Raw genomic sequence first — 21,931 nt, 5'->3', positions numbered from 1 at the left:
TGAGGTATTGTATGCAAAATACATTGTTACTTTACTGTTTTTTCAAAGATATACAATAAATACATCTTATGATACCGGTGCAAACTGGGTTGCTAACTGTCTTGATGCTGCGTTGCTAACTGTGGATACAGTTTTTTGTAGCGTCCATGTGCAGCTGCACTGATGATCACCTTGACGACAGCAGAGCCTTCATCTGCCTCAACGTTCACCTCCTGGACGGTTGCCTCCTTGTACAACCAACTGTCGATCGACACACACACACACACACACAGGCACATACCCACTACTATAACAATCTGGCTTGCAGTATACTGTAACCTATATATCCATATTACAACACTGTATTCATTTCATTAATGATAAATAACATTTATATTGTTGGGGTGAAATAATTACAGTATCTAACTGCAATGGATCGTAAAACCTCACCTTAACTGGGAGCTGCTAAGGTCTACTCTGAGGGCCAAGACTTGTTTTCCTGTTGACTTCACAATCGCCTCCTCGACAGCCTGCTTCAGTCTCTCAAGGCCATGCTCTCTCAAGGCAGAGATGGGTAGGGCGCTGGGCTCAGACAGCTCGTAGCTACAGTGAGGAGGACAGCATTAAGCTTTCATAAACATCAAATTCCCTTCCTCTTGCATCTCAATCAAGCCCTGGAGAGCAACCAGGCAGAGGGTGAGTGCGTTCATCAGATATGACGGTCCGCAGGATAACAGCTTCTAGACTACGTGAGAACGATGTCAAAGTATATGACAACAACACTGCTCATTGCGGTGTTGATGTTGGGGTGAGGGTTGATGTTGGGATGACGGTTGGTGTTGGTCCTTACTTGTCGACCAGGTCAGTCTTATTGTGGACCTCTATCATGGAGCTCAGTAGCTTCTCTGGGATCTGCATGTTCTTCAGAACGTCCAGCACGTTCACCTTCTGGTTGACCGTCTCCGGATGGCTGATGTCTCGGACATGTAATATGAGGTCCTATGGAGAGAAGGCATTCTCTATGAGGATGTGAGCCATAGACAACTGCTTAGGAGGATGAATATGCACAGATCCATCCCATCCCCTCCATGTGTTCAGAAAGCGGTTTGGGGAGTTGGGGCACTAGGACCTTGCAGAGCTACAGTGACATGACAAGGTCTTCAGGTCTTCTGTGTGGTGTACATACGGAGAGCAGAGTCCGTAAGGGGTGACAGTGACATGAGAAGCTAGCTAAGTCTCCAGTCAATGACTATTCTATGAGATGTACATACAGAGGGTGATATGGCGAGGCAGGCGGTCGTGCGTGGCGTACGTACAGAGTGCGCCACGTCCTCCAGCGTGGCGGAGAAGGAGTCGATGAGCTGGTGGGGGAGCTGCGACAGGAAGCCGATGGTGTCGACGTACAGCACGGTCATGCGACTGAGCAGCGGGCCCGCGTGGACGGTGACATCCAGGGTGGCGAACAGCTGGTCTCTGGGCTGCAGCGCCGCGTCGCCCGTCAGCGCTTTGATCAGGGTAGTCTTCCCTGGAGGAGACAAGGGGGGACAGGCGATGCAGCTCAGTGGGGGAGCGACCGGGCCGCGGAGATTCAGCTGTGCGGTGTGCGGTGGAGCCGCGCCTCACCACAGTTGGTGTAGCCCATGACGGAGATGATGGGGAAGTCTCGGTGTTTGCGCTGGGACCGGAGAAGGTGCCTCTTCCTCCTCAGGCGCTCCAGAGCGGACCGGATCTTCAGCTCTCTCTCCTTCAACAGCCTCTGCTGCACCTCCAACAGAGTCTCGCCTAGGCGACCGGAAGGAGAGGGGGCGGAGGGGTTTCAGGGACTTTATCTAGAACCAACTCACTCACTCCAAAAAAAAAAAAAAAAAGATTTGTTGATTTTTGACAATGAGATGGGGCAAAGAGATGTGTAAGAAGTGTGACAAATGCTGGAATACTAAACACGATTGGTTTATTTGCTTCGCAGCGGCAGTGTTACCTGAACCCATGATGTATCTGGAGCCTCCTCGTTGCTGGTCCAAGTTAGACACTTCGTGTTTTAGACGGGATCTGTCGACATAAATTGGTGTACAAATAATAATGTGATTAAATGGACGTTCATTATATTGACAGTAGATGGCGCTGTGGGTCTAACTGCATACAACCTTAACAATGGTATCTCTGCCAGAGAAATCTGTAGTTTGGCCTCCTTGGTTCGAGCATTGCATCGGAAGATGTGGAGGACTACTGAATATCTGTCAAGCACCTTCACACCCCAGGCTTCCTCCAAATCCCTCTGAAGAGACAGGAAACAGGGTCACAATACAGAACTGCCAACACCGTCATCCTCCGCCTTGGGACAAACACAGGCTTACCTCAGAGACAGGGGACAGACGCTCCACGTTGACGAACACAGCTGTCACACCTGGCGTTCTCCTGATGTGCTCTGGGAAGAAAACAGGCATTTAACTTACATCTCATGACATAGAGAGAAACAGGAAGTCATTGATCAAATAGGAAGATGGTAGGAGCAGACCTGTGAGAACCTCAAAGTTCCCCTTGCCGAAGATCCTCTTACTCTCGGGAGTCTTGGTGGAGAGGATGATCTTGTCCACCACTCTCCAGTTCTGCAAGGTGTTCACCAGACCCACCGCCTCCTCCATCATCAGATTGGCTGAGAAAGAAGACGAGAGGAGACACGGGGAGTTGGGGACGCTAGCTATCTAGCATGCAAGAAGGATAGTTTCCAAAGAGACGCAGTGCTGTTCTTTATAACCGTGGCTGTTTGTTGTTTTTATTTTTTACCTGTGGTCAGGTACTGCTTTTTCTTCCCCCATTTCACATCCGGATGGACGATGAAGATCCGGTGGTCTCCATCTCCGATAAATGACGGAATATGTTGCTGGAAGAGTTCCTCTACCTCGCTATCATCAATGACATCATCTTGTCCATCCTCCTCTTCCTCACTGTCCCCTGTGTACTTTTTACTCTTTAACTTACGCAGCGATTTTGAAAACGTTCTAAATAGCAAGGGGTAAACCATTTGTTGTCCATACTGTGTCTTAACAAGTCCGTGGCATAGTGACTTGTGACCTCTGAAGTTCTTTGCAGATAACTTCGAGGAGTTTCGTGTGTAGGAGTCCCAGAAAGGTTTGTTTAAACTCCATGCATACGTCCTCTTTGGAACACAGCGTGTTATTCTGCAAATACCAAAAATTCCGTACTTTAAGGCTGACATCGTATAGTTGGACATCTACATTTGTAGGCCACAGAGTAAAATGTGTATCTAAATGTAGGTAATTTGTTGACATCCTCGCTGTCAAACGACGGATACCCCTTATGCAAGGCGCATGTCGGTTCTGACAGCTTCTTTGTTGGTCTTTTCCGGTACAACCAAAAGCTTTGAATGTCGATTGCTCCTCCTCGTGGTTGATATAAGTAGTGAGCCAAATTTGGGAGAAGCTATTTGGCCGCAGTCATAAACATTGGCTGTTTAGAACGCTAAGAACGTAGGCTACTTGCGTACTTGAGAAGAACGTTCTTGCCAAGCGAACGGTTTTGCAAGAACTCGAGGATTGAGAATGATGCGTGTGTTCTTGCAATGACTTCTGGGAAATCAGATGCGTTCTCGCTGACCAAGTCACCCCCCACACACACACACGGTTGTTTGCGCGTCTATGCTGCTTCACTCCTGCTTGAACAAGGATTAACTGTAAATAAATTGCCAGTTTGTATTTTTTTATCCCACAGAACTACACTAAAGCCATTATAGGAGAGCCGGTGTTTAGCCGAAAACGGACACTGTGGGAAAAAACCTGACGGTGGCAGTAATGTAACTTCGGGGATGCCAACTGCCCTTAAACCTTAAACAAGAAGAAGAAAAACTAACAACATTTTTGTTCAACACCACAAAATCGACTATGGCTTTAGATGCATGGTATATCGACGACTCTGATGAAGATCAGCGAATGCCTCATAGACAAAATCCAAACCAGCCCGTGTCTTGTGAAGACTTACAAAAGCTTGGAATTTTCCACTTTAAGGTAACTAAATGATATTGATAGCAACGTCTACCTAGCAAAAATATGGCTATCAAACAGCTAAGTGTGAGTTTAATGTTTAACTAAGTGTTAGTTTTTATTGAATGTGGCTCATAAGTCTGCCGTTTCTGTGCAGTTCATGCATACACTACCGGCCATTCTTATACAATCATTGGCCATTCTTATACAATCATTGCCAGTATGCGACTCGTGAGTCGCATATTGTCCAGAAAGTTTTTTTTTTTAACTCAAAATGTTAACTGCACCAGTATTAGTCTAAGCACACCAAATAATTAGTAGCCAAATATTAATTGTAAAATAAGTATGTCAGTATGCAATTCCATAACTCTCATAATGACAGTTTTAGCAGCATAATAGAATTCCTGAAATTTACATTTTCAGTGGCCCCATCTGGCCTACCCAATGAAAATTGTTGGGGCGCCACCGGCATACACGCAAGCTACAGTCAAAAGTATTGCCTATCCTGGAGCTAGTGCATATCTTGCAAACACTTATTTTCTGAACTCTTACCTTTCTTTTTAGTTAAATGCTGATATTTATGAAACAGATCCTGAACTGGAGAAGATTCGAAAAGACCATGGCTACTCATATTCAGATATCATAACCATCGCCAAGGATACACTACCCAACTATGAGGATAAGGTAGGTAACCATGCCAAGACCTGTGTCTACCAAGGCATCTTTTCTGGCAGAAAAGCACTGGCTGGGGAGGGCTTCATCCCAGTGTTTTGTCAAGTTAATGTTGTCATAGAAACAAAACAAACTGATGACTCAGTTTGGATACCTTTAGCCTGTCAGTCAAATGTTCTCCTCTCTTCCAGTTGAAGATGTTCTTTCAGGAACATCTCCATTTAGATGAGGAGATCCGCTACATCTTGGACGGCAGAGCTTATTTTGACGTGAGGGACAAGGACGATCGCTGGATCAGGATCTCTATGGTCAAGGGAGACCTGATTACTCTACCTGCTGGGATCTACCACAGATTTACTATGGATGAGACGGTACATGAATGGCCCTTTACAAAAGTCACCTCAACTAGGTGATGTACCATTTGTAGAGTAGCCTATATCAGAACTGTATGATTTTCACAGGATCACGTGGTCATTAGAAAATGCTTGAACAAGGATTAACTGTAAATCAATGGCCAGTTTGTGTTTTTTCTCTCCCACAGAACTACACTAAAGCCATGAGGCTCTTTGTGGGGGAACCAGTGTGGAAGGCTTATAACCGACCAGCTGATGACACAGACATTCGTCAGCAGTATTTGAGCTCTCTCGAATGTGCCTAGGACGCAATAGCACTGACCAATGGATAGACTCTGGGCCGGCCCGACCCAATAAACAAATTAAACATTCGTTAAAAAAAAATGCCAATCAAAGGGCCCCCCACACTAATTTTGTTTAGGGCCCCTAAAACCCCAGGGCCGGCAGTAGATAGACTACTGCACAGTTGTACACATTAGGATACTGTGTCACCAATCCTTTTACGAATTGTTTGGGTGTATAAAATAGCGTTATCAATTATATCTACTGGCGCTTGCAAAAGTACTCATTATTATTTTGTTGTTTTTAATAAATAGCCAACACACTTCAACTGATATATGCAGTGGATGTTTGAGATGGATATAATTTCCCTTGATTGCTCGTAAAGGAGGTCACAGGTATGGTGAAACGGGTATGGTGAAACAGGCAAGTTGGTGCACGACCGATTTAGCATTCCTATGACGTTGGATGTAAAGGTGTGTCAGTGGTAGACGATGTCTGCATGGAGAAGAAAGAAGATATCTTTCCCTCAAAGATCAGAAAGGGATTTATGCCGATCAAGGAACTAGCAGTGAAGTTAAGAATGTAAGTTGAAGAAAGTAAATGGACAAGGTAACTAGGCGAATTCATTCTTAATTAAGGCTTGTGGTTGCCTTTTATCAACTTGACGGAGCCGACTAGCCGTGCGTAAAACTGACCTGTGCGGGCAAATGTCAGCATTGTGGCGCACGGGATTTTTCCTCGGCGTCATGAGATTCAGTTCACCTTCAGGTAAGAAGTTTTTTTTTCTTTTTTATACCTTTTTATTTCATTTTTTGCACGTTTTTTATGTGCAAAGGAGAGAGACGATTATCTGACTACTGTCCCTCCCTGACTCTCCACATACAGGTGAAGAATGTGTCCAGGCCATTATCGGAGAGCCGGTGGTACTTCCGTGTATCTATGACGGAGCACTCCCGCTAAGCGCTCTGAACTTTTCGGCTGAATGGAGGAGAGCCAACGACGTGGTCCACAGGTCGGTCTGGGGAGGGGGGAGCCAGGATAAATGGACAGTGTCTAGCAGAAACAGCACCCGAGTCTCAGAAACGGCTCCGCAGACAGGCGACTTCTCCCTGCAGTTGTCCATGGTGGTCCCGGCAGATTCAAACACCTACAGCCTGTACCTCACATTCCCTGGGGGGAACCACAGTTCTCCGGTGTGCACGGTGTGTCTGTGGACCGCAGGTCAGTGATGAGGAAAGACAGTGGCGTAAGTTTGTTGTCAAATGTGTGGTACAGTTTGTTTGTTTTTATAAACAAGGATGCAGCCGTTAAATACAAATTCAAAAGTGGGTGGGATAATGAAACCTTTACTTCTGATGAAATATCCATTTTGATTAACTTGGTCGGTATGACCATACTGAACTAATACAGTTCCCGTCCTCTCTTTCTCTCTCTCCGCAGCCAGTTTCTCGTTTCCGCTACTGCTGAGGGAGGATGCGGGGGAAGGGGACGAGACGCGTTTCTTGTGTCACTCTAGAGGAGGTTTCCCCAAACCTGCTGTGCGCTGGCGGATCAACGAGACCGTGCGGCCTCCCGAGGGCTCAGTCAGGACAGACTTTGCGCTTCTCCCCGAGTCTCAGCTCTACAACATCACCAGTCTTCTGGTTGTCAACATTTCACAGGACGTTAGCGTGTCATGTAGCATAGAAAACCCGTCCATGAACGAGACCTTAACTTCCATCAGCAGTGAGTATGTCAATAACGTATATGAATCTAACACAGGGCTTCAAGAGACATGAGAACGCACCTTCACAAACTTATGTCCATCCCCAAGCGAATGTATTTTGAATGAATACGAGCATTATTCCTTATTCTATGAGCTTTTCTGCATTGTTTTGATACTAAAAACTAATGGGTCTCTTGAACCGTGCTCCTCTTTGTGACCTTGTTCCTGGTGCTCAGATGGGGTCCAGCCAAGCCCTGTGGTGGGGAGAGCCACTGAGGCCTTGTGGGTATTCAGCACAGCTCTCTGTGTGGTGGTGTCAGCCATGGTGTTGGCTGCCATAGCCTACCAGATCCAACAGGACAGGGCCCACAAAGACCAGAACACAGAAATGGGTATGATTTTGTTCTTTTAATTCTACTCTTCTATCATTGATTTACACTATTCTACTGTTAAGGTAGCCTTCTGAACACAACTGCCTTTTTTTCTGTCACTTGTGTTGAGTTAGTATGCACTCAACATGTGCACTCAATAAATCTACTGATGCAACTATGATTGAACTGAAAGGTTATGGCATCATGGATAAGTGTCTGTCTTATTTCTTATATTGTGTGTGAACCAGGGTTGAGGGAGAGCTTTGAAGATGAACCAGAGACTTGGATGGTGAAAGAGGAAGTGATGGACCCTCTAACTGAGACCAACCTGTGATTAGAATGGAACACTAGAACATGTTTGTGATCACATGACCTTCAAACATTCTGGTTCAAGGTGATCACATGACCTTCAAACGTTCTGGTTGAAGGTGATCACATGACCTTCAAACAGTCTGGTTGGAGGTGATCACATGACCTTCAAACAGTCTGGTTGGAGGTGATCACATGACCTTCAAACATTCAGGTTGAAGAGGAAATAAAGTCTTCTCACCATAGCCCACATACTCTGACAAGGTTACTCTTTGTAAATGTGTACTGTGCTGTACATACTGTGAATATGTACAGGTCTTACGTCGGTTGGATGTGTTGTACAAAGTCATTGAAAGGACGGACAGTGTATTTCTTTTTTATTTGAATTGTAGGCTTCAAAACGCACAAAGGACTCGCTTGTTCCCCTTCCGGCTCCTCTCTGTGACCTACTCTGTACTCTGTTGCCATTTGTTGTGTTATAAAAAGTTCTGTCAATCTGGTTCTGCTCATTCATTGATATTCAAAGGAAAAACAGTACGAAGATACTTGCTGTGGCACCCCAGCTCATACACCAAATGCTCCGTTTTCTGCTTGAAGGGGACATGTTAAAGTGCAAAACTTTAGTTTCAATACAAGCAGCTTGACATCTTTAGCTAACTACTAAGGGCCTCTGATTGAAGACGAGTCATAATAAAAGACATAAATCATTTTAGGCACAAACAGTCCACTGGAAAACAGATCTGTATCCATCACTATGTTTTTCTCTTCCAATGAGATTGGGGGGGGGGGGGGGGGGGGGTGTTGGACTCAAACCGTCATCGGGACCCTGACCTTCCCCCACCCTCAGTGTTTCCATGGAAACGTGGCATGGGTTCAGCCCTCTTGCACTGCGTTGACGGAGTACAGGTCGCCACGGCGCTGGGCTGTGATGGGGATCTGCTGACGGACGTCCGCCAAGTACTGCAGGTCTGCGAAAAACACGAGGACAGGACAGGGGACAGGAGAGTGGGCGGGGACAGGGGCGGGGTCAAAGATCAGTCAAATTAGCCCTGCGTGGGGGTTACTACATTACGGTTCTGTAATTTGTATCCAGTTTTCATGACATGGATGTTTTGTCATTTACTGCCTGAGGGCTGTTTTTCACACATATCAGGATGTTGGGTTTCCACTCTCACGCCATTTGTTTACTCATTGATCCGTCTATGTATATACAACTTCCTGATCGATTCCTGGTGGCCTAGAGAGCACTGCCACTCCGCCACTCACCGATGTCAGCGTAAACAACGGTCTCCTCTGCCCCAGCCTTACTGATCACCTCACCCCTGTAATTGAAGACAGCACATTCATACTGTGTGTGTGTATTTGTGTGAGCGTATTTTTAATGAACACACACACACAAATCCATTAACACCCACTACCTTCGGCAACCTCACCCTAGAGAGAGAACACAATCCACATGACCACTGTTTTTGAGAAATTGTCTCGCGTACGGAGAATTGACATCACTTGTGGCATCACGAACGATAACACCACCAGAACGTATTTTTATGATCGTTATTCCTCCATTCGTTCATTTTTCCTTACCACGGGTTTACCACAGAGCTGTGACCCCAGGCTACATAAGAAGCCATCTCATCCCGAGCAGGAGAGGCCGTGGCCACATAAACCTGGTTATCAACTGCCCTGAGCGAGACAGGAGAATAGGGCGACTGTCAGCATAAGTTAATCATATAGCCAAGGTAGATGAAAAAGTGAGAAAAAAAGAGATGATTATATCACATCAGAGACATCCTCGGGCACTGACTGACCTCCCCCTCTGTAACAGCTCCCAATGAGCCGGTCCTGTAGTCATGTTGAAGGCGCCGGGATATACCAACAGCTGACAGCCTGGTTCCAGAGGGGAGCATTTGGTAGAGTTAAGTTTTATATAGATTTATAACAGTATATATATCTTATACAGATATGAAGCCCTTCCGTTCACCCGCACCTTTCTTAGCGTAGAGCTGTGCGAGCTCTGCAAACCTAATGTCGTAGCAGATCCCAACACCGACCTTACAGTACGCTGAAACAGAACAGAGAAACGCACTTCCTGTCAGAACAGGATGCTGAACTACAAGGTTGGGGTATAAGAGGACACGTACGTGTGTCGAACACCGATAGGCCGCTTCCAGGGCTGAGCGTCTCCGACTCCTGGAAGCGGATTTTCCCGGGAACATCGATGTCGAAGAGGTGAATCTATAAAGGAGGGACAGTTAGCCAAACAGAGAAACCAGAATATCGACTGTGGAGCAAATGTCAACAAAAGGAGTGAAAATGGTATGTGACAAATCCGATGTCTTTCAAATGTATGTCTTTCTGTGGCATGCAGACAAACAGACTGAACAAGCTCTAATTATCCCCAAGGGTAAATTGCACCGTGGTGAAGCAATGAGTGGCCAGCTGACTGTCAGAGCATGCCCACCTTTCTGTGCTTGAGCAACAAGCTTCCATCAGGGCCGAATACTGCGCAGGTGTTATACAGCTTCCCCTCATCCTCTTCTGGGATGGAGCCTGGAGAGATACCACACACATCTTATATGACACATGTTTGAGTCTCCTTAAGGCTTTGTAGAAACAAATATATGACTGACTACGTTTACTATATATGTATTACTAGTCTAGATGTACATGGCTCTGATCATCGGTGAGGACAGAGATGAGGAAAGTGTACAGGTGCGACCAATCCTCCTCTCACCTCCTACCAGATACACCCCACTCTCCTTGGCTGCTTCCGACAACACCTGTGTGGACACTCCTGGGATCTTCTCCGCATATTCAGGGAAAAAGCCAGTTCCGTAAGGGGAATTGAAGCACTCCTGTGTGTAGGAAAGATTGGAATGAATAGGAACCGGATTTGCTTCAAAGCCTTATCAATTGTTCTCCTCGTCACAAAAAGAAGTAACTTGACTCACAGGTAAAACCACCACTTTAGCGCCCTGAGAGGCTGCCTCCTTGATCAAGCCGCGAGCCTTGGACAGATTGTCAGCCTTCACCTTGGTGACGTGCAGCTGAACCACTGCCAAGCGAAACTCTGTGACAAAAAGTATTAACTGTAGGCTATTGAACCTCTAAACAAATTACAATCAAAAGACAATGTGCTTGACTGTCGTTGCATATAAGCTTCCACTCGATTAAGTAGATCAGGTCTATGGGCAAGTGAAGTTACAATAGATATTACGTTAATAACCTGTCAGTCTTCTACTTGAGTGCTATATTACTTGAGTCAACAAGCTCTGCAACATCAGCGAGTCTGTCAAATCGTCCATCTCGCTTGTCGTTAATAAATGCAATAACTTGTCTGTTATGTTCACTTACTCGACATTGCTTTAGCCAAAGCAGACATGGGTGTTTGGAGAGGTATTTAATGCCAGGTTAACACTGGTGCTCACATCAATGAGGGAATTTGATCTTGGATCAACATCCGGTCCTTTCGACTACGTTATTATATTCAGAATAAAAGTATTCTCCCATGGTTAGTGTTAGGCTTCTCCCTGATACTAGATTCCATACTTCAGTTTCAGAAAGCCTTAACAGGCCCTCTCATATTATTTAGTAGGCCTAATTTGTGTATATTTTGTAGGACTGATTATCCACGTTATCATACTAGTGTCCCTTGCTGTTAAATATGACTCTTATTATGAAATGCCAGGGGCGTGTTATCAACGTCCAATAAGGTGAACGCTTGCCTCCGTGTAAAAATGTGCCCATCTGGATCACAACATTTGACCAAAAATCATATTATTGCCTGTAGTTTTGGAATGAGACGCACAAGAAACTCATATAGGTGTGATAGTCTGGTGGACTAATACTTTTGTCCATATAGCACATCTCTGTTGAAAACAACGGATCCTGATGGTCTGCCACTAAACAGTATATTTCTAACCCATCTAAAAGTCAGGATTGTTACAATACACATAGAAACCAGAGACATTCAGGGTTTCATAAACACTTTATAAATGGTTTACACTTTAGTCAATGAACAGGAGACCCTCAAGAGGAGGCTGGTCGGACTAGTCAGCAACCGGTTAAATATCAACCGCATATCAGTACTGTCTGGATACACCAAGAGTTCAAAGTGTTGCAAATATCTGTTTTTGATATGGAGCAGTTTACAATATATACAGTACATACTTATAAACATCCTCAAATCATTTCTATTTAAGGCTGTGAGCTGGAAATAAAAACTTCCTTAAGGACAAGTATCAAAAACAGTTGTCACGTTACATCAAACAAGTTTCTAAACCAGATTGACTAGAGAATGGACTTGAACTGAACCCTGTGACATGTGCAGACTCAGCCTTTAACGATATTCTTTCATATTTGAAAATACAGAGAAGACTATTGAAAATTGTGCTGCTATTAATCCAAATAATATGGAGTCGTTCGCTAGTCTAATAACTCCTTAGCACTCAATTTCTTTAACAAATAAGTTATGTGAATCACCTTTATTTTCAAAGCTGGAATCTAACAAACCAAGACACTGTTGTATAAGAGACTGACCAATGGGAAAACACCAATCCATTTTAGATCCTTGAGTTGAAAACTCTAAATGGACTTAAGCAACAATACTGGTCTCCTGATCCAAACACTGCTTACATTTCTAATGACTGTTTCCATGTGGACAGTTGTGACATCTTTAAGTCCTATGATAAACAAGGAAACAGCTACTGGCTCGCGGTGGCCCAATGTTGCAGGACCTTTCTGCATGTGTGACACTGGAAGATAATCGGGCTCGATTTAAGGCTAGACAGAACCCTGTAATGCAATCATAACCCACCTTTTGACAGTTATTTCCCTCCCCACAAATAAAGAAAATGTAAAGAAAATTCAAACATAACCTAGGTTAATTAGTATGAGGAGAATAGTGACGGGGAGCAACCCTATTCAATAAGCACAGTCCAACGTTTCCTCAGGTCATCCGTTGACCTCCATGACCCCGTGCCCCCAGGAATGGGAGAGGTGAACCGTCACTGTAGCTGGGAGGTGTCCCGAGAGGAGAGGCACGGGGGGGGGCACATCCTGCCTTCAGCTGACACACACACACACCACATCCTGCCTTCAGCTGACACACACACACACACCACATCCTGCCTTCAGCTGACATACACACACACACACATCCCCCCTCTGCAGCAGGTCTTCTTCTGGACATCCAGGGTGCCCCTACAGCCTCTCTCTGCTTAGGAACTCTCGAGGGCATCAAGAACTTTCATGATCTGCTGCTTGATGGCCTTGGTGGCGTCGCCTGCGTTTGGAATTAAATACCTGGGGAGAGAATGGGAGGTGTGTTTAAGGATATCACATCGACTTACTGTACTCTGCACTCGTGTTATTGTTGTGTTCATGCTCGCACACATTTTCTATTATTATATAGAGATTTAAATTGTACTGAATAGTTATTGAATACTCCTTGTTTATGTATATCACAATACAAGTTGTCAACTACAGTTTAATCAACTACAGTTTTTTTTCTCTTAGAAGGCGAGAAAATTATAGCTACACTTAAAGTCAGCAAAGAGCCCTGCTCAGATGTCATCCAGCCTTAGCGCCCCCTACCTCTCAACCGCAGAGATCTCCACTCCGGCCGTGTTGTTGCTGCCGAACTTAAAGGTGATGAGTTCTGGGTGCTTCTTCTTGGAGGTGATCTTCACCACGGAGTTGAGCGGCTGCCTCGACTGGATGTAGGCGAAGCCCTTCCGCGAGGCAATCTCCCTCAGGCTGTACATGTGGGTGGCCGTTACCAGCAGGTGACTGAGAGAGACAGGAGAACCGTTTTTTTTTTGTCACACAACATATCAAACTAATACGTACACGGATTAAAAAACTAAGATATTTTGTGGGGCGTTTTATTTTCTCAGAAGCCTCAAAAAGAAAAGGTAATTCTAAAGATCACCATAATGTATGATACTACTGTACGTACGCCGTGTCCATAATATAGAACCTGTTAGTCTGGATCTGCATTCAAGTCATAGTGATCATATAGACATTCATGTGACTGCTGTAGGGTATGGCACTGGTAAGATAGTCTAAAAAAAGACCCGACATTCACGATTACTTGAAAAAGAAAAGAGCTGCGTTCTGTTTCCCAATTGGCAATTTCATCCCTTACACTGAACCAAGCTCACACAAGTGTTTGTATGGACAACAAAACCCCCATGTCTGATAAACAACGTCAATGTTGTCAATAAATAAAGATCAATAAAGCTGTAATGCGTTTTGAAAAAGACGTGGGACCTTGGGAACATGTGACCCGTCTCCTTGACCTCGTTGCAGGGAATGTGATGCTTCACGTCCGGCTTGTTGATCCACGTCTGGATGTTGACGATCTCCTTCCTGTCGTCGTCCGAAATGGACGAGCTGTCGATCTCGTCTGCGGAGGAGGAGAGAAAACAACGCCGGGGGGGGGGGGGGGGAGTCAGGGTTAGGGTTTGGTGAGACCACCTTAGACGGAACCAGGCTGGCGTTGAAGGACGTGGCAGTGTCCTGATCGCTGATTGGTTCCACGAGGCTGGTTTACCTGTGTCGTACTCTTCCTCGTCTCCGATGCTGAAGACAGGCTTCACCCCCCTGTACGGCTTCCCCACCCGGTCGCTGCTGCTCACATGTCTGGCAGGGACACACACACACAGAGGAGCCTTAGAACACTTACCGCAGAGGCACACGCTGTTAGTAGACTCACAACAACAACAACAGCAACAGTAGTTGTGTATACTTGTGTATACACAACCAGACAGACCTACGGAAGGACACAAACCATGTATTACATTGAATACAGTGAGAGGATTCCTCACAATCGCACAGACACACACACACACACACACACGTAAGGCACTGAGGACTGCAGCATGAGCCGTGCGTTCAGATGGGACCTCCAGGCCAGCTGTCAGACACATCCAAGATAAGTCAGCTTCACTACGTTGAGGAAACGGGGTTTAAGAGACACTTCTACCCGGACGGGTAGTGCGCACAGGATCAGGAGTGGTCTCCAGGGCTGTAATCCAAATGTGACGCTGCGGATGTAGAGGACCAGGCAGAAGCACACCGCCCTGGTTAGCCCCTGTGAGGCTAGGGCTTGTCATGAACAGGAAACTACAGGTGAGTACTCTAAGAAAGGCCGAGATTCGGATCTCCCTACAGAAGAAGACAGGAAGCCTACAGAGTGAGACAAGGACTAAGTTGAGGCACACAGACACAGGGTAGCTCCACATCGCCGACAGAGAGAGCTGGATTACTGTTAGTGAGAAAGCAGAGGGACATCCCGTGACACCAGGTGACCCTGAGGCCCTAGGAGCAGTGCATCATGGTCCGCCCCATCCAGATGACAGCTCTGGACTGGGGTGATGATGTGAGTGAGTGAGTGCAGGGCAGCTAGGTGGCGAGTGTTACACGTTGTGTTAATAAGCATGCGTTAGTGAGGCTCAGGCCCAGGCTCCACTCATCTGGCTCACCCCCCCCTGCCCCCCCCCCCCCCGGGGGATTCTCAGGCCCCCCCAGGGGCCCCTAAGACAGCCAGCCCCCCAGAGCTGGATCCAGTGTTCATGCTGGTGAGACACAGTTCGAAGCTGATGATGAACTCTTACCGATCTAGTATCCCCTTCTCTGGCCAGGGCAGAGTGAAAGATATTCTAGCATGGGATAAGGCACAAAGTACGGTAAGCCGAGGACAGTCAGGGTAACATCAAAGCTGCTCGTAACACAATTTTAATTGTATTTAATAAAAATAAAAATAATATCGGTGAATGATTATTTGTTGATTTGCTGGAGGTGAATGTAACCAGTGTTTTGCCTGGTTAGAGAAGCTCAAGGCGAGAGAGGTTTGGGTTCGGCTCAGGAGCATGTGAACAATTTACCTGTCCACGGGTGTGGAAGTGTTCTCTATAAAGCTGATCATCTTCTCCTTCACGTTCACAGACTTGGACTTGAGGGCAAAGGTCATCTTGTTTACCAGGGACTTGACCCCTTTGCCCTCCCCTGCGCTCCCAAAAGACTCCCCCTGAGGGAGCGGAGAGAGGGGGAGAGGGAGAGAGAGAGAGGGAGAGAGGGAGAGAGAGAGAGAGAGGGAGAGAGAGAGAGAGAGAGAGAGAGAGAGAGAGAGAGAGAGAGAGGGAGAGAGGGAGAGAGGGAGAGAGAGAGAGAGAGGTAGAGAGAGAGAGAGGTAGAGAGAGAGAGAGAGAGAGGGAGAGAGGGAGAGAGGGAGAGAGAGAGAGAAAAGGAGAGATGAACACAAGATGGACAACAGACACAATGTCCGAAACAAAAGCAAGGAAGGGAAATTCAACAGGAAGTGAATGTCATGTGGAGCAACAGGGAAGAGAGGCAGTTTGTGAGGGAGGGGGAATGGTAGACTCACATCAGCCGAGCTCAGACTACTGTGGGAGCCAGACGTACTGACTATCCAGTGGACGTAAGAGCTGTCAAGACCATCCACGTTCATGTCCGCCAGGTGCTGCTGGAGGGCTGGCGACACGAGGGGAGAGACGCGACGTGTTAAACACAGACCTGCCTCATCTGGGGGCAGCAATCCCCTGGCGGGTCGACAAACTCACCCATGAACCCGCCTTTTGCGATGCTGACGTACTCCTTGTTTTTCTGCGAACACACAAAGTCACCGTCAGAGTTAAGCTTAATTTATACTTAGGTCGCGGACACTTTTGAAATGGTCGCCGACGAAAAAAGAAAAGTGTCGCTCAGGCTGCTGCATTTATACTTTGGCAAACAGTCGCCTGTGCTCAAGGTTCGCGTGACGTAAACAGAATCATTTTACCGTTACATTCATAGCTATGGTTACATTGTTAACGCTTTGTAGCCTAGGTGATCAATCGGAGAAACTGACAATTTTAATTTCTCACTATGTGACGACATCCACGCCAGTAGAGATTTCTCCTGGTAGGCGACACTTCTAAGCGACGGTTAAAAGTGTCGACCGAGACGTCATTTCCGTTGGCGACCTTTTCAAAAGTGTCTGCGACCTAAGTATAAATTGGGCTTTAGCGTGGGATGCAGGTAACGCACAAAGCTCACAGCGCTGTGGTAGGCGTGAGCGTTTTCCCCTCGACCGTTCCACTATAAACCCCCGGTCGGATGAAAGCCGTCTCCTCAAGTCCGACCGCCGTTGTGGGCGTCTCACCTGCAGGAAGTGGGCCAGCACCATGTTCATGTACATGTCCTCCTCCTCCCTCCCGCTGCCCATGAAGCACAGGTGCTCTCCGCTGGCCACAGAGCCAGACTCCAGAGACTGCTTCTGGGCCTCCAGCAGGGACTTGACCGACAGGGCGAACTCGGACGGGTTCTGAAGCATCTGGACAGAGACGAGCGGTATCGACATGAAATTTGACATTCAATACGCCATGCGGATCTTTTTGATCCAAAGCGACTTACAAATAGCCCCATTCAGTTCCCTTTATCACCCCCCCCCCCCCCCCCCCCCGCCCACTTCCTCTCCAAATCGTCCAATGAGGTGTGTCCCTCTATCACGGTTCTCACCAGGTCTGAGTCCAGATGGAAGGCTGTGGAGAGATGTCCTGCATTGTACTGCTCTGCGGGCCGACAGTCGACCACAAAGAACCGCACTCCGTCCTGCTACACACACACACACACACACGCTTAATTCAGTCTTTCCCAGGCCTCCAGACCCTCGGTCTCCACACCCCAGAGCCCAGACCCAGACATGTGTCTCACCTGTTGGAGGTGGTTGGCCTGCAGGATCTCGGGTACAGACACGGGGAGGCAGAGCGCCTGGCTGAGGTCCATATCCTCCTCCTTCAGAGCCACCAAACTGCTGCCAAACAGGTTCTGGTTCTCCTGCAGACACCCAGAATCAACGTGGCTGTCAATCGTTCTGCTAGCCAATTACTAGAGGGAGTCCCTGCACCTTCTAGAAACCTCTTCTGGGTTCTGAGGGACCGTGTTTGACGACCTGGTCGGGTAAGGAAGCAGCAGCGTACCTTTCTGAGGGACAGAGGTGTCTTGCTGTAATAGTACTGGGCCAGGGAGAAGAGGTCTTCAATGTCCTCAACCTCCAGAAGAGCGGGAGACTCCAGCAACATCTCTGTAACACACACACACACACATCAGGATACAACCTCATACAAACAGCCCCCGAGCAAACGTACGTAGAGATCCGTCTGACGCGACTCACTGGTGATGTCAGCCTTGCTGTCCGCTTCCTGTCCAAGGACGTTATCTCTGTGGGGACACGGAGCACAGCGAAAGCACCGGTCACAGCCTGCAACACCAGCAGAGCACCAAGCTGACCTCGTCTGTGACGGAAGCGTTTCACGCGGGAGGGGGGGACCTACTTGGCGTTGACGAGGATGATGAGCATGAGGAAGAAGATGAGGAAGGGGTCGGCCTGGTGGAGGTAGATGTCCCAGATGGCCTGGGTGACCTCAGGAGGGCAGTGACTGGCAAACAGACTGCCCAGCTGTAGTAGACACACACACACACACACATAACCAGTCAGTGCCTTTCAGAGCCAGTCCGTAACCTTTCAATCCGAACGAGAGAAGCCCTAGTGCCGGTTTGGAGACTGACCCAGTCGATGGCGTAGGAGTCTGGGGTGACCTTCTTGGTGTCCAGGAAGGAGCAGAGCTCCGGCTCGTGGTACTGCAGCAGCAGCCTGTACAGGTGGAACGGACGACCCTTCGACACGCAGTCCCTGGAGACAGACGTGGAGCAGCTCAGTAAGAGATGGATTTGACCACATCCCTCTGTCTGAGAGCATGGAGAGAGGAGAGAGAGAGAGAGAGAGAGAGAGAGAGAGAGAGAGAGAGAGAGAGAGAGAGAGAGAGAGAGAGAGAGAGAGAGAGAGAGAGAGGGAGAGGGAGAGGGAGAGGGAGAGAGCATCTCACCGGGGGATGTACTTGTTCATGATGGCGTAGAAGCAGTTGTAGAGCTCGCTGCGGGTCAGCTGGAGGCCCAGCAGGGGCTTGAGCAGGTGAGGCCAGGCCAGGTCGGGGGTGAACGCGATGTTCCTGGACTTGCAGTAGAACGTAATGACCGACTCGACGTCCGACACCATGGCGCTTCCCTCCTCCTCGGACACGCCCAGCTGCTCTGTGGTCAGTGACAACAAACAGGGTTGGCTGGGGGGGGGGGGGGGGGGGGGGGGGAAGGGGCACCATGTCCTAACCAAGCACTCCTCCTGAAGGGGGAGACATTTTTACTGGGTGACAGGCTGCCTGGAGCGATTCCCTGTGTCATATTTAGTTCAACCTTCCCCCTGGCAAAGACAGGCCCAAGTCTAGCTGAGCACTCCTGCCAGGCTATGAGCCCGTCTTTCTGTTCTTATTAAAGGGCCGGCCTTCCTCTGGGTGATTTTCGGACATGCTAGCGTTCTCCCTGTGAGGGAACTGATCTTTGCTCGTTGCCGTGACGGTCAGCGAGAGGGCAGGGGGGTGAAGGGCACTCACGGATCAGTTGCTGGCTGCGGTTGTGAATGAGTGTCTGCTCCGGGAGATCCAGGAGGCCGTCCCAGGAAGACAGGCTGTCTCCCTTGCCGGCCACGTTCAGGGCGATCTGCCGGCACACAGGAGTCAGGGGGTCAGCTGGTCAGCCCCGCACAGGGACACACTTCCAGGGTTCTCATTTAACCGCAGAGATAAATCGTACAAAGGGCTGATTTCTCCCTTAGTGTGTAACTAATGAGCTGTGGGTGCTGTCTTCTTTGCGGAATGCAGCCGTTCTGGAATGCAGACTCCCCTTCGTCAACTCCCAACCTCCTCCTCCTCCTCCCTCTCAACTCTGACCCCTACTCTTCTCCTCTCCTCTCCTCCTCACCTTCCAGAGCTTGGCCTTCGGTTCAGCCGGCTCCTGGATGACGGCCCTCTCCATCTCTGTGTCAGACCCCCCGGAGTCCAGGGCCTCGGCCAGATCCTGGTCCCTGAAGAACCGAACACACCAGACCGTCAGACCAGGCGAAGACTCCTCCGGGAGACGACCTGCTCTGATGGACGTCTTTCAAGAACATCAGACACATCCCATTCTAGGCCTATTTGTTTCATGTTTATTTTATGAATCGACGGCCAATGTGGAAGGATCTGTGTCTGTTGGCCGTAAAATGCAGATTGAAGGCAAATTACAACATCTACAATAGATGTACACACCAAACAATACCAACACTGAGGTTTGTCTATTTAGGGGCAGCACAGTCACAAAGCTACTCAGCACTGAGACAGCGAGAGATCCAGGTGGATCATATCACAGGCTCTCGTTCTTCGATCAGACATAAGCGCTCTATAAGACTGTACATCAATCAGGGGCCAGATTGAGCAAGAGAGGACGGACTATCACAGGAACAGCCCAGTGGTCAAAGTCCTTGCTGTTACCAGAGCAACCGCCCTGAAAGCCCCGAATCCAAGCAGATCACCCAACGCTCCCCGGAGGTGGAGATCCATCCATGCGTCACCTGACCCTCATGGTTGTGGAGCCTGGTTTTCAGTCGGCATCGAAAACATCCATCCCCCACCAAATGGAAAACACCTGAAACATGACTCTCTCCTCGCAACCCCCCCCCCCTCCCCCCGCTCCTTTTTTCCTCTCTCTCCCCCTAACGGTGACACCGGCGGCAATCATTATGTATGAGCGGATCTTCCATGAAGGGAGACAGCAGGAGCCTGGCGTTGCAGAAACACCTGGCAGAGGGCAAGCACGGATCTGCAAAGCTCATAGCTGCTCGGAAATATTCAGTGTCTTTGTCCTGCCCGCAAATGGCATGCATGTGTTCGGGATTCATGTTAGGTGGTCAGGCTATCTCTGGGTGTGTTTAGGACAGGGCAGGACCTCTCGGAGCCTCCATATATCTAAAACAGTCATCGTCCATCTCTGCCTTAATTTCCCTTTCGTCTTTCGTTAAGTAAACAAGCAGACTGGCTCAACCAAACAAGGGGATGATGCATTGCAAATGGCGGAAATTGCCTCAACATGCTTGGAATCCTTTCCAGCCATCTTTGCTCGGTCCACTGCAAACCACATTTACACATAACTCTTGACATTAACAGGCCTTTCAAACCAACACTAAGGCTCAGATAATGTTCCTGGTCATTTTGAATCATCACACGTTTCAAGCCAAAGCCACTGACAACAATGTTTCATCAACAGCACAGGGATTAAAGCAAAGATACAGAGTATCTGCATCTAACGCATCTGGAGTAAACCTTTCAACCTGCGAGACTCTTATTAAAGCAAACTCACCCTCCCAATGAACTTCAGGGGTAAGACTACTTTAGTTATATAATTGTATAATAACTATTGCAAAAGTGTTGAGGGTGACGTTTATAATGCACTTGTTTATCACCATTTTAGCTAATGTACTGTGTGCCCACAACATCCTGCCCTTGGCTTCGTGGAATGTGATTCCCTTGTTTAGCTGGACAGAGGGACCAGGAAGTCAAAGCTGATGTCATCGCAATGTACTAATTATACAGACCAACCCCTTTTCCTTGGGTAGTTTGTTGTGTTTATCCTGAAGAATACTGTCCTTTTGTTAAACTATAGATAGCTAGCCAGACTTCATTGTTATATGGCTGTGTGTTCACATTTAGTTAGCGCTTCAGTTAGCAAGCTCGACCACACGAATTGACACTTGTTTAGTTTTCACCAACAATGAATATGGCCGTAACACGCAAAGTACTTTTATTGAAGCGTGCATATCAGATAGATTAATATGAGGATTGTGAGAGCTTGCAAACTCAGCTAGCCTGCTTACAAAATCAAAGCCAACCACGTCACCTTTGACAAGCATCTACGACTAGTCTGTCTCGCGATCGGGGCAAAACAGTAACACAACGCATCCATTACAGTTATAACACCAATCTAATCAAAACAATAGTCAGCTATGAATGACAATCCGATATATATATATATATCACAGAAACCAAGTAGGCTAAGCAAAGCAGACCGGTCTGGGAGGGACTCAGTCAGGCCGGACAGAGGGATAAAACGACGTGCATCGCTTTTAATCGGTCTCTCTCCGACCGAGGCTACAAGCTACGTTTATAATACCGACCGATTAACCACCTGCTATATGCTTATTAAAAACGACGTAGCCAGCTAACTGTCATAGAGATAGAACTTGGTCTGGATTTTAAAGATAATATATTATATTACCAGCTGCCCTGAAGAACTTCCTCCACAGCATCCGCCATTGTTGTATTGACGTCCACGTCAAAATTATGCCGTCGACGTGAGCTTTGTGTCACGATGTATTTCGCACTTGTTGCAAGT

General features: G+C 47.6%; 5 protein-coding genes across 6 annotated transcripts; 2 read left to right on the top strand and 3 right to left on the bottom strand.

Moving 5' to 3' along the window:
- Positions 1-7: 7 nt before the first annotated feature.
- On the bottom strand, positions 8-3,300 carry gtpbp6 (GTP binding protein 6 (putative)). The gene is made up of 10 exons (XM_067229995.1): positions 2,764-3,300; positions 2,495-2,632; positions 2,334-2,404; positions 2,124-2,254; positions 1,958-2,028; positions 1,603-1,761; positions 1,296-1,504; positions 830-978; positions 430-582; positions 8-240 (listed from the first exon to the last, which is right to left on the bottom strand). Exons 1-10 carry the CDS (start codon positions 3,209-3,211, stop codon positions 93-95), a joined length of 1,677 nt encoding a protein of 558 aa, XP_067086096.1. The 5' UTR covers positions 3,212-3,300; the 3' UTR covers positions 8-92.
- A 279-nt stretch (positions 3,301-3,579) lies between these two features.
- On the top strand, positions 3,580-5,548 carry adi1 (acireductone dioxygenase 1). The gene is made up of 4 exons (XM_067229801.1): positions 3,580-4,001; positions 4,542-4,661; positions 4,841-5,020; positions 5,191-5,548. The coding sequence occupies exons 1-4, from the start codon at positions 3,879-3,881 to the stop codon at positions 5,305-5,307; spliced, it is 540 nt and encodes a 179-aa protein (XP_067085902.1). The 5' UTR covers positions 3,580-3,878; the 3' UTR covers positions 5,308-5,548.
- Positions 5,549-5,653: 105 nt separating this feature from the next.
- Positions 5,654-8,167, top strand: LOC136936066 (ICOS ligand-like). Its single transcript, XM_067229799.1, has 5 exons — positions 5,654-6,052; positions 6,170-6,505; positions 6,725-7,009; positions 7,226-7,381; positions 7,609-8,167. Exons 1-5 carry the CDS (start codon positions 5,992-5,994, stop codon positions 7,692-7,694), a joined length of 924 nt encoding a protein of 307 aa, XP_067085900.1. The 5' UTR covers positions 5,654-5,991; the 3' UTR covers positions 7,695-8,167.
- nit2 (nitrilase family, member 2) lies at positions 8,030-11,091 on the bottom strand. The gene is made up of 10 exons (XM_067229800.1): positions 11,024-11,091; positions 10,621-10,739; positions 10,404-10,524; positions 10,131-10,219; positions 9,811-9,904; positions 9,657-9,731; positions 9,478-9,556; positions 9,254-9,352; positions 8,936-8,991; positions 8,030-8,637 (listed from the first exon to the last, which is right to left on the bottom strand). Exons 1-10 carry the CDS (start codon positions 11,049-11,051, stop codon positions 8,543-8,545), a joined length of 855 nt encoding a protein of 284 aa, XP_067085901.1. The 5' UTR covers positions 11,052-11,091; the 3' UTR covers positions 8,030-8,542.
- A 551-nt stretch (positions 11,092-11,642) lies between these two features.
- On the bottom strand, positions 11,643-21,852 carry tbc1d23 (TBC1 domain family, member 23). Of its 2 annotated transcripts, XM_067230038.1 has the most exons (19): positions 21,815-21,852; positions 19,487-19,589; positions 19,120-19,225; positions 18,559-18,763; positions 18,242-18,365; positions 18,007-18,131; positions 17,847-17,893; positions 17,653-17,756; positions 17,387-17,509; positions 17,192-17,284; positions 16,836-17,006; positions 16,255-16,297; positions 16,059-16,165; positions 15,559-15,701; positions 15,289-15,333; positions 14,226-14,314; positions 13,943-14,078; positions 13,265-13,459; positions 11,643-12,973 (listed from the first exon to the last, which is right to left on the bottom strand). In XM_067230038.1, the coding sequence occupies exons 1-19, from the start codon at positions 21,850-21,852 to the stop codon at positions 12,889-12,891; spliced, it is 2,082 nt and encodes a 693-aa protein (XP_067086139.1). In that variant the 3' UTR covers positions 11,643-12,888. The 2 variants fall into 2 exon arrangements, with proteins under 2 accessions (XP_067086139.1, XP_067086140.1); XM_067230039.1 differs by lacking the exon at positions 15,289-15,333.
- Between the last annotated feature and the right edge of the window lie 79 nt (positions 21,853-21,931).

The sequence above is a fragment of the Osmerus mordax genome, chromosome 26 (assembly GCF_038355195.1).
Source record: "Osmerus mordax isolate fOsmMor3 chromosome 26, fOsmMor3.pri, whole genome shotgun sequence".
Classification (NCBI taxonomy): Eukaryota; Metazoa; Chordata; class Actinopteri; order Osmeriformes; family Osmeridae; genus Osmerus; species Osmerus mordax.
The sequence above is the reverse complement of the archived record's forward strand: the minus strand, read 5'-3'. Positions and strand labels throughout refer to the sequence as shown.

Bases quoted from the DNA above. Each gene is read 5' to 3' on its own strand.
- gtpbp6 (XM_067229995.1), bottom strand. From the start codon at position 3,211: ATGTCCAACTATACGATGTCAGCCTTAAAGTACGGAATTTTTGGTATT. The intron at 2,633-2,763 runs GTAAAAAATAAA...CTTCTTTCTCAG, and splicing joins AAAGCAGTACCTGACCACAG to CCAATCTGATGATGGAGGAG. The intron at 1,762-1,957 runs GTAACACTGCCG...CCGGTCGCCTAG, and splicing joins CAGATACATCATGGGTTCAG to GCGAGACTCTGTTGGAGGTG.
- adi1 (XM_067229801.1), top strand. From the start codon at position 3,879: ATGGCTTTAGATGCATGGTATATCGACGACTCTGATGAAGATCAGCGA. The intron at 4,002-4,541 runs GTAACTAAATGA...CTTTCTTTTTAG, and splicing joins TTGGAATTTTCCACTTTAAG to TTAAATGCTGATATTTATGA. The intron at 5,021-5,190 runs GTACATGAATGG...TCTCTCCCACAG, and splicing joins GATTTACTATGGATGAGACG to AACTACACTAAAGCCATGAG.
- LOC136936066 (XM_067229799.1), top strand. From the start codon at position 5,992: ATGTCAGCATTGTGGCGCACGGGATTTTTCCTCGGCGTCATGAGATTC. The intron at 6,053-6,169 runs GTAAGAAGTTTT...CTCCACATACAG, and splicing joins GAGATTCAGTTCACCTTCAG to GTGAAGAATGTGTCCAGGCC. The intron at 6,506-6,724 runs GTCAGTGATGAG...CTCTCTCCGCAG, and splicing joins GGTGTGTCTGTGGACCGCAG to CCAGTTTCTCGTTTCCGCTA.
- nit2 (XM_067229800.1), bottom strand. From the start codon at position 11,051: ATGTCTGCTTTGGCTAAAGCAATGTCGA. The intron at 10,525-10,620 runs GTGAGTCAAGTT...TCCTACACACAG, and splicing joins CTAAAGTGGTGGTTTTACCT to GAGTGCTTCAATTCCCCTTA. The intron at 8,638-8,935 runs GTGAGTGGCGGA...TGTTTTTCGCAG, and splicing joins CGTTGTTTACGCTGACATCG to ACCTGCAGTACTTGGCGGAC.
- tbc1d23 (XM_067230038.1), bottom strand. From the start codon at position 21,852: ATGGCGGATGCTGTGGAGGAAGTTCTTCAGGGCAGCTG. The intron at 19,590-21,814 runs GTAATATAATAT...TCGGTTCTTCAG, and splicing joins GAAGTTCTTCAGGGCAGCTG to GGACCAGGATCTGGCCGAGG. The intron at 18,366-18,558 runs GTGAGATGCTCT...GTCTGTCTCCAG, and splicing joins ATGAACAAGTACATCCCCCG to GGACTGCGTGTCGAAGGGTC.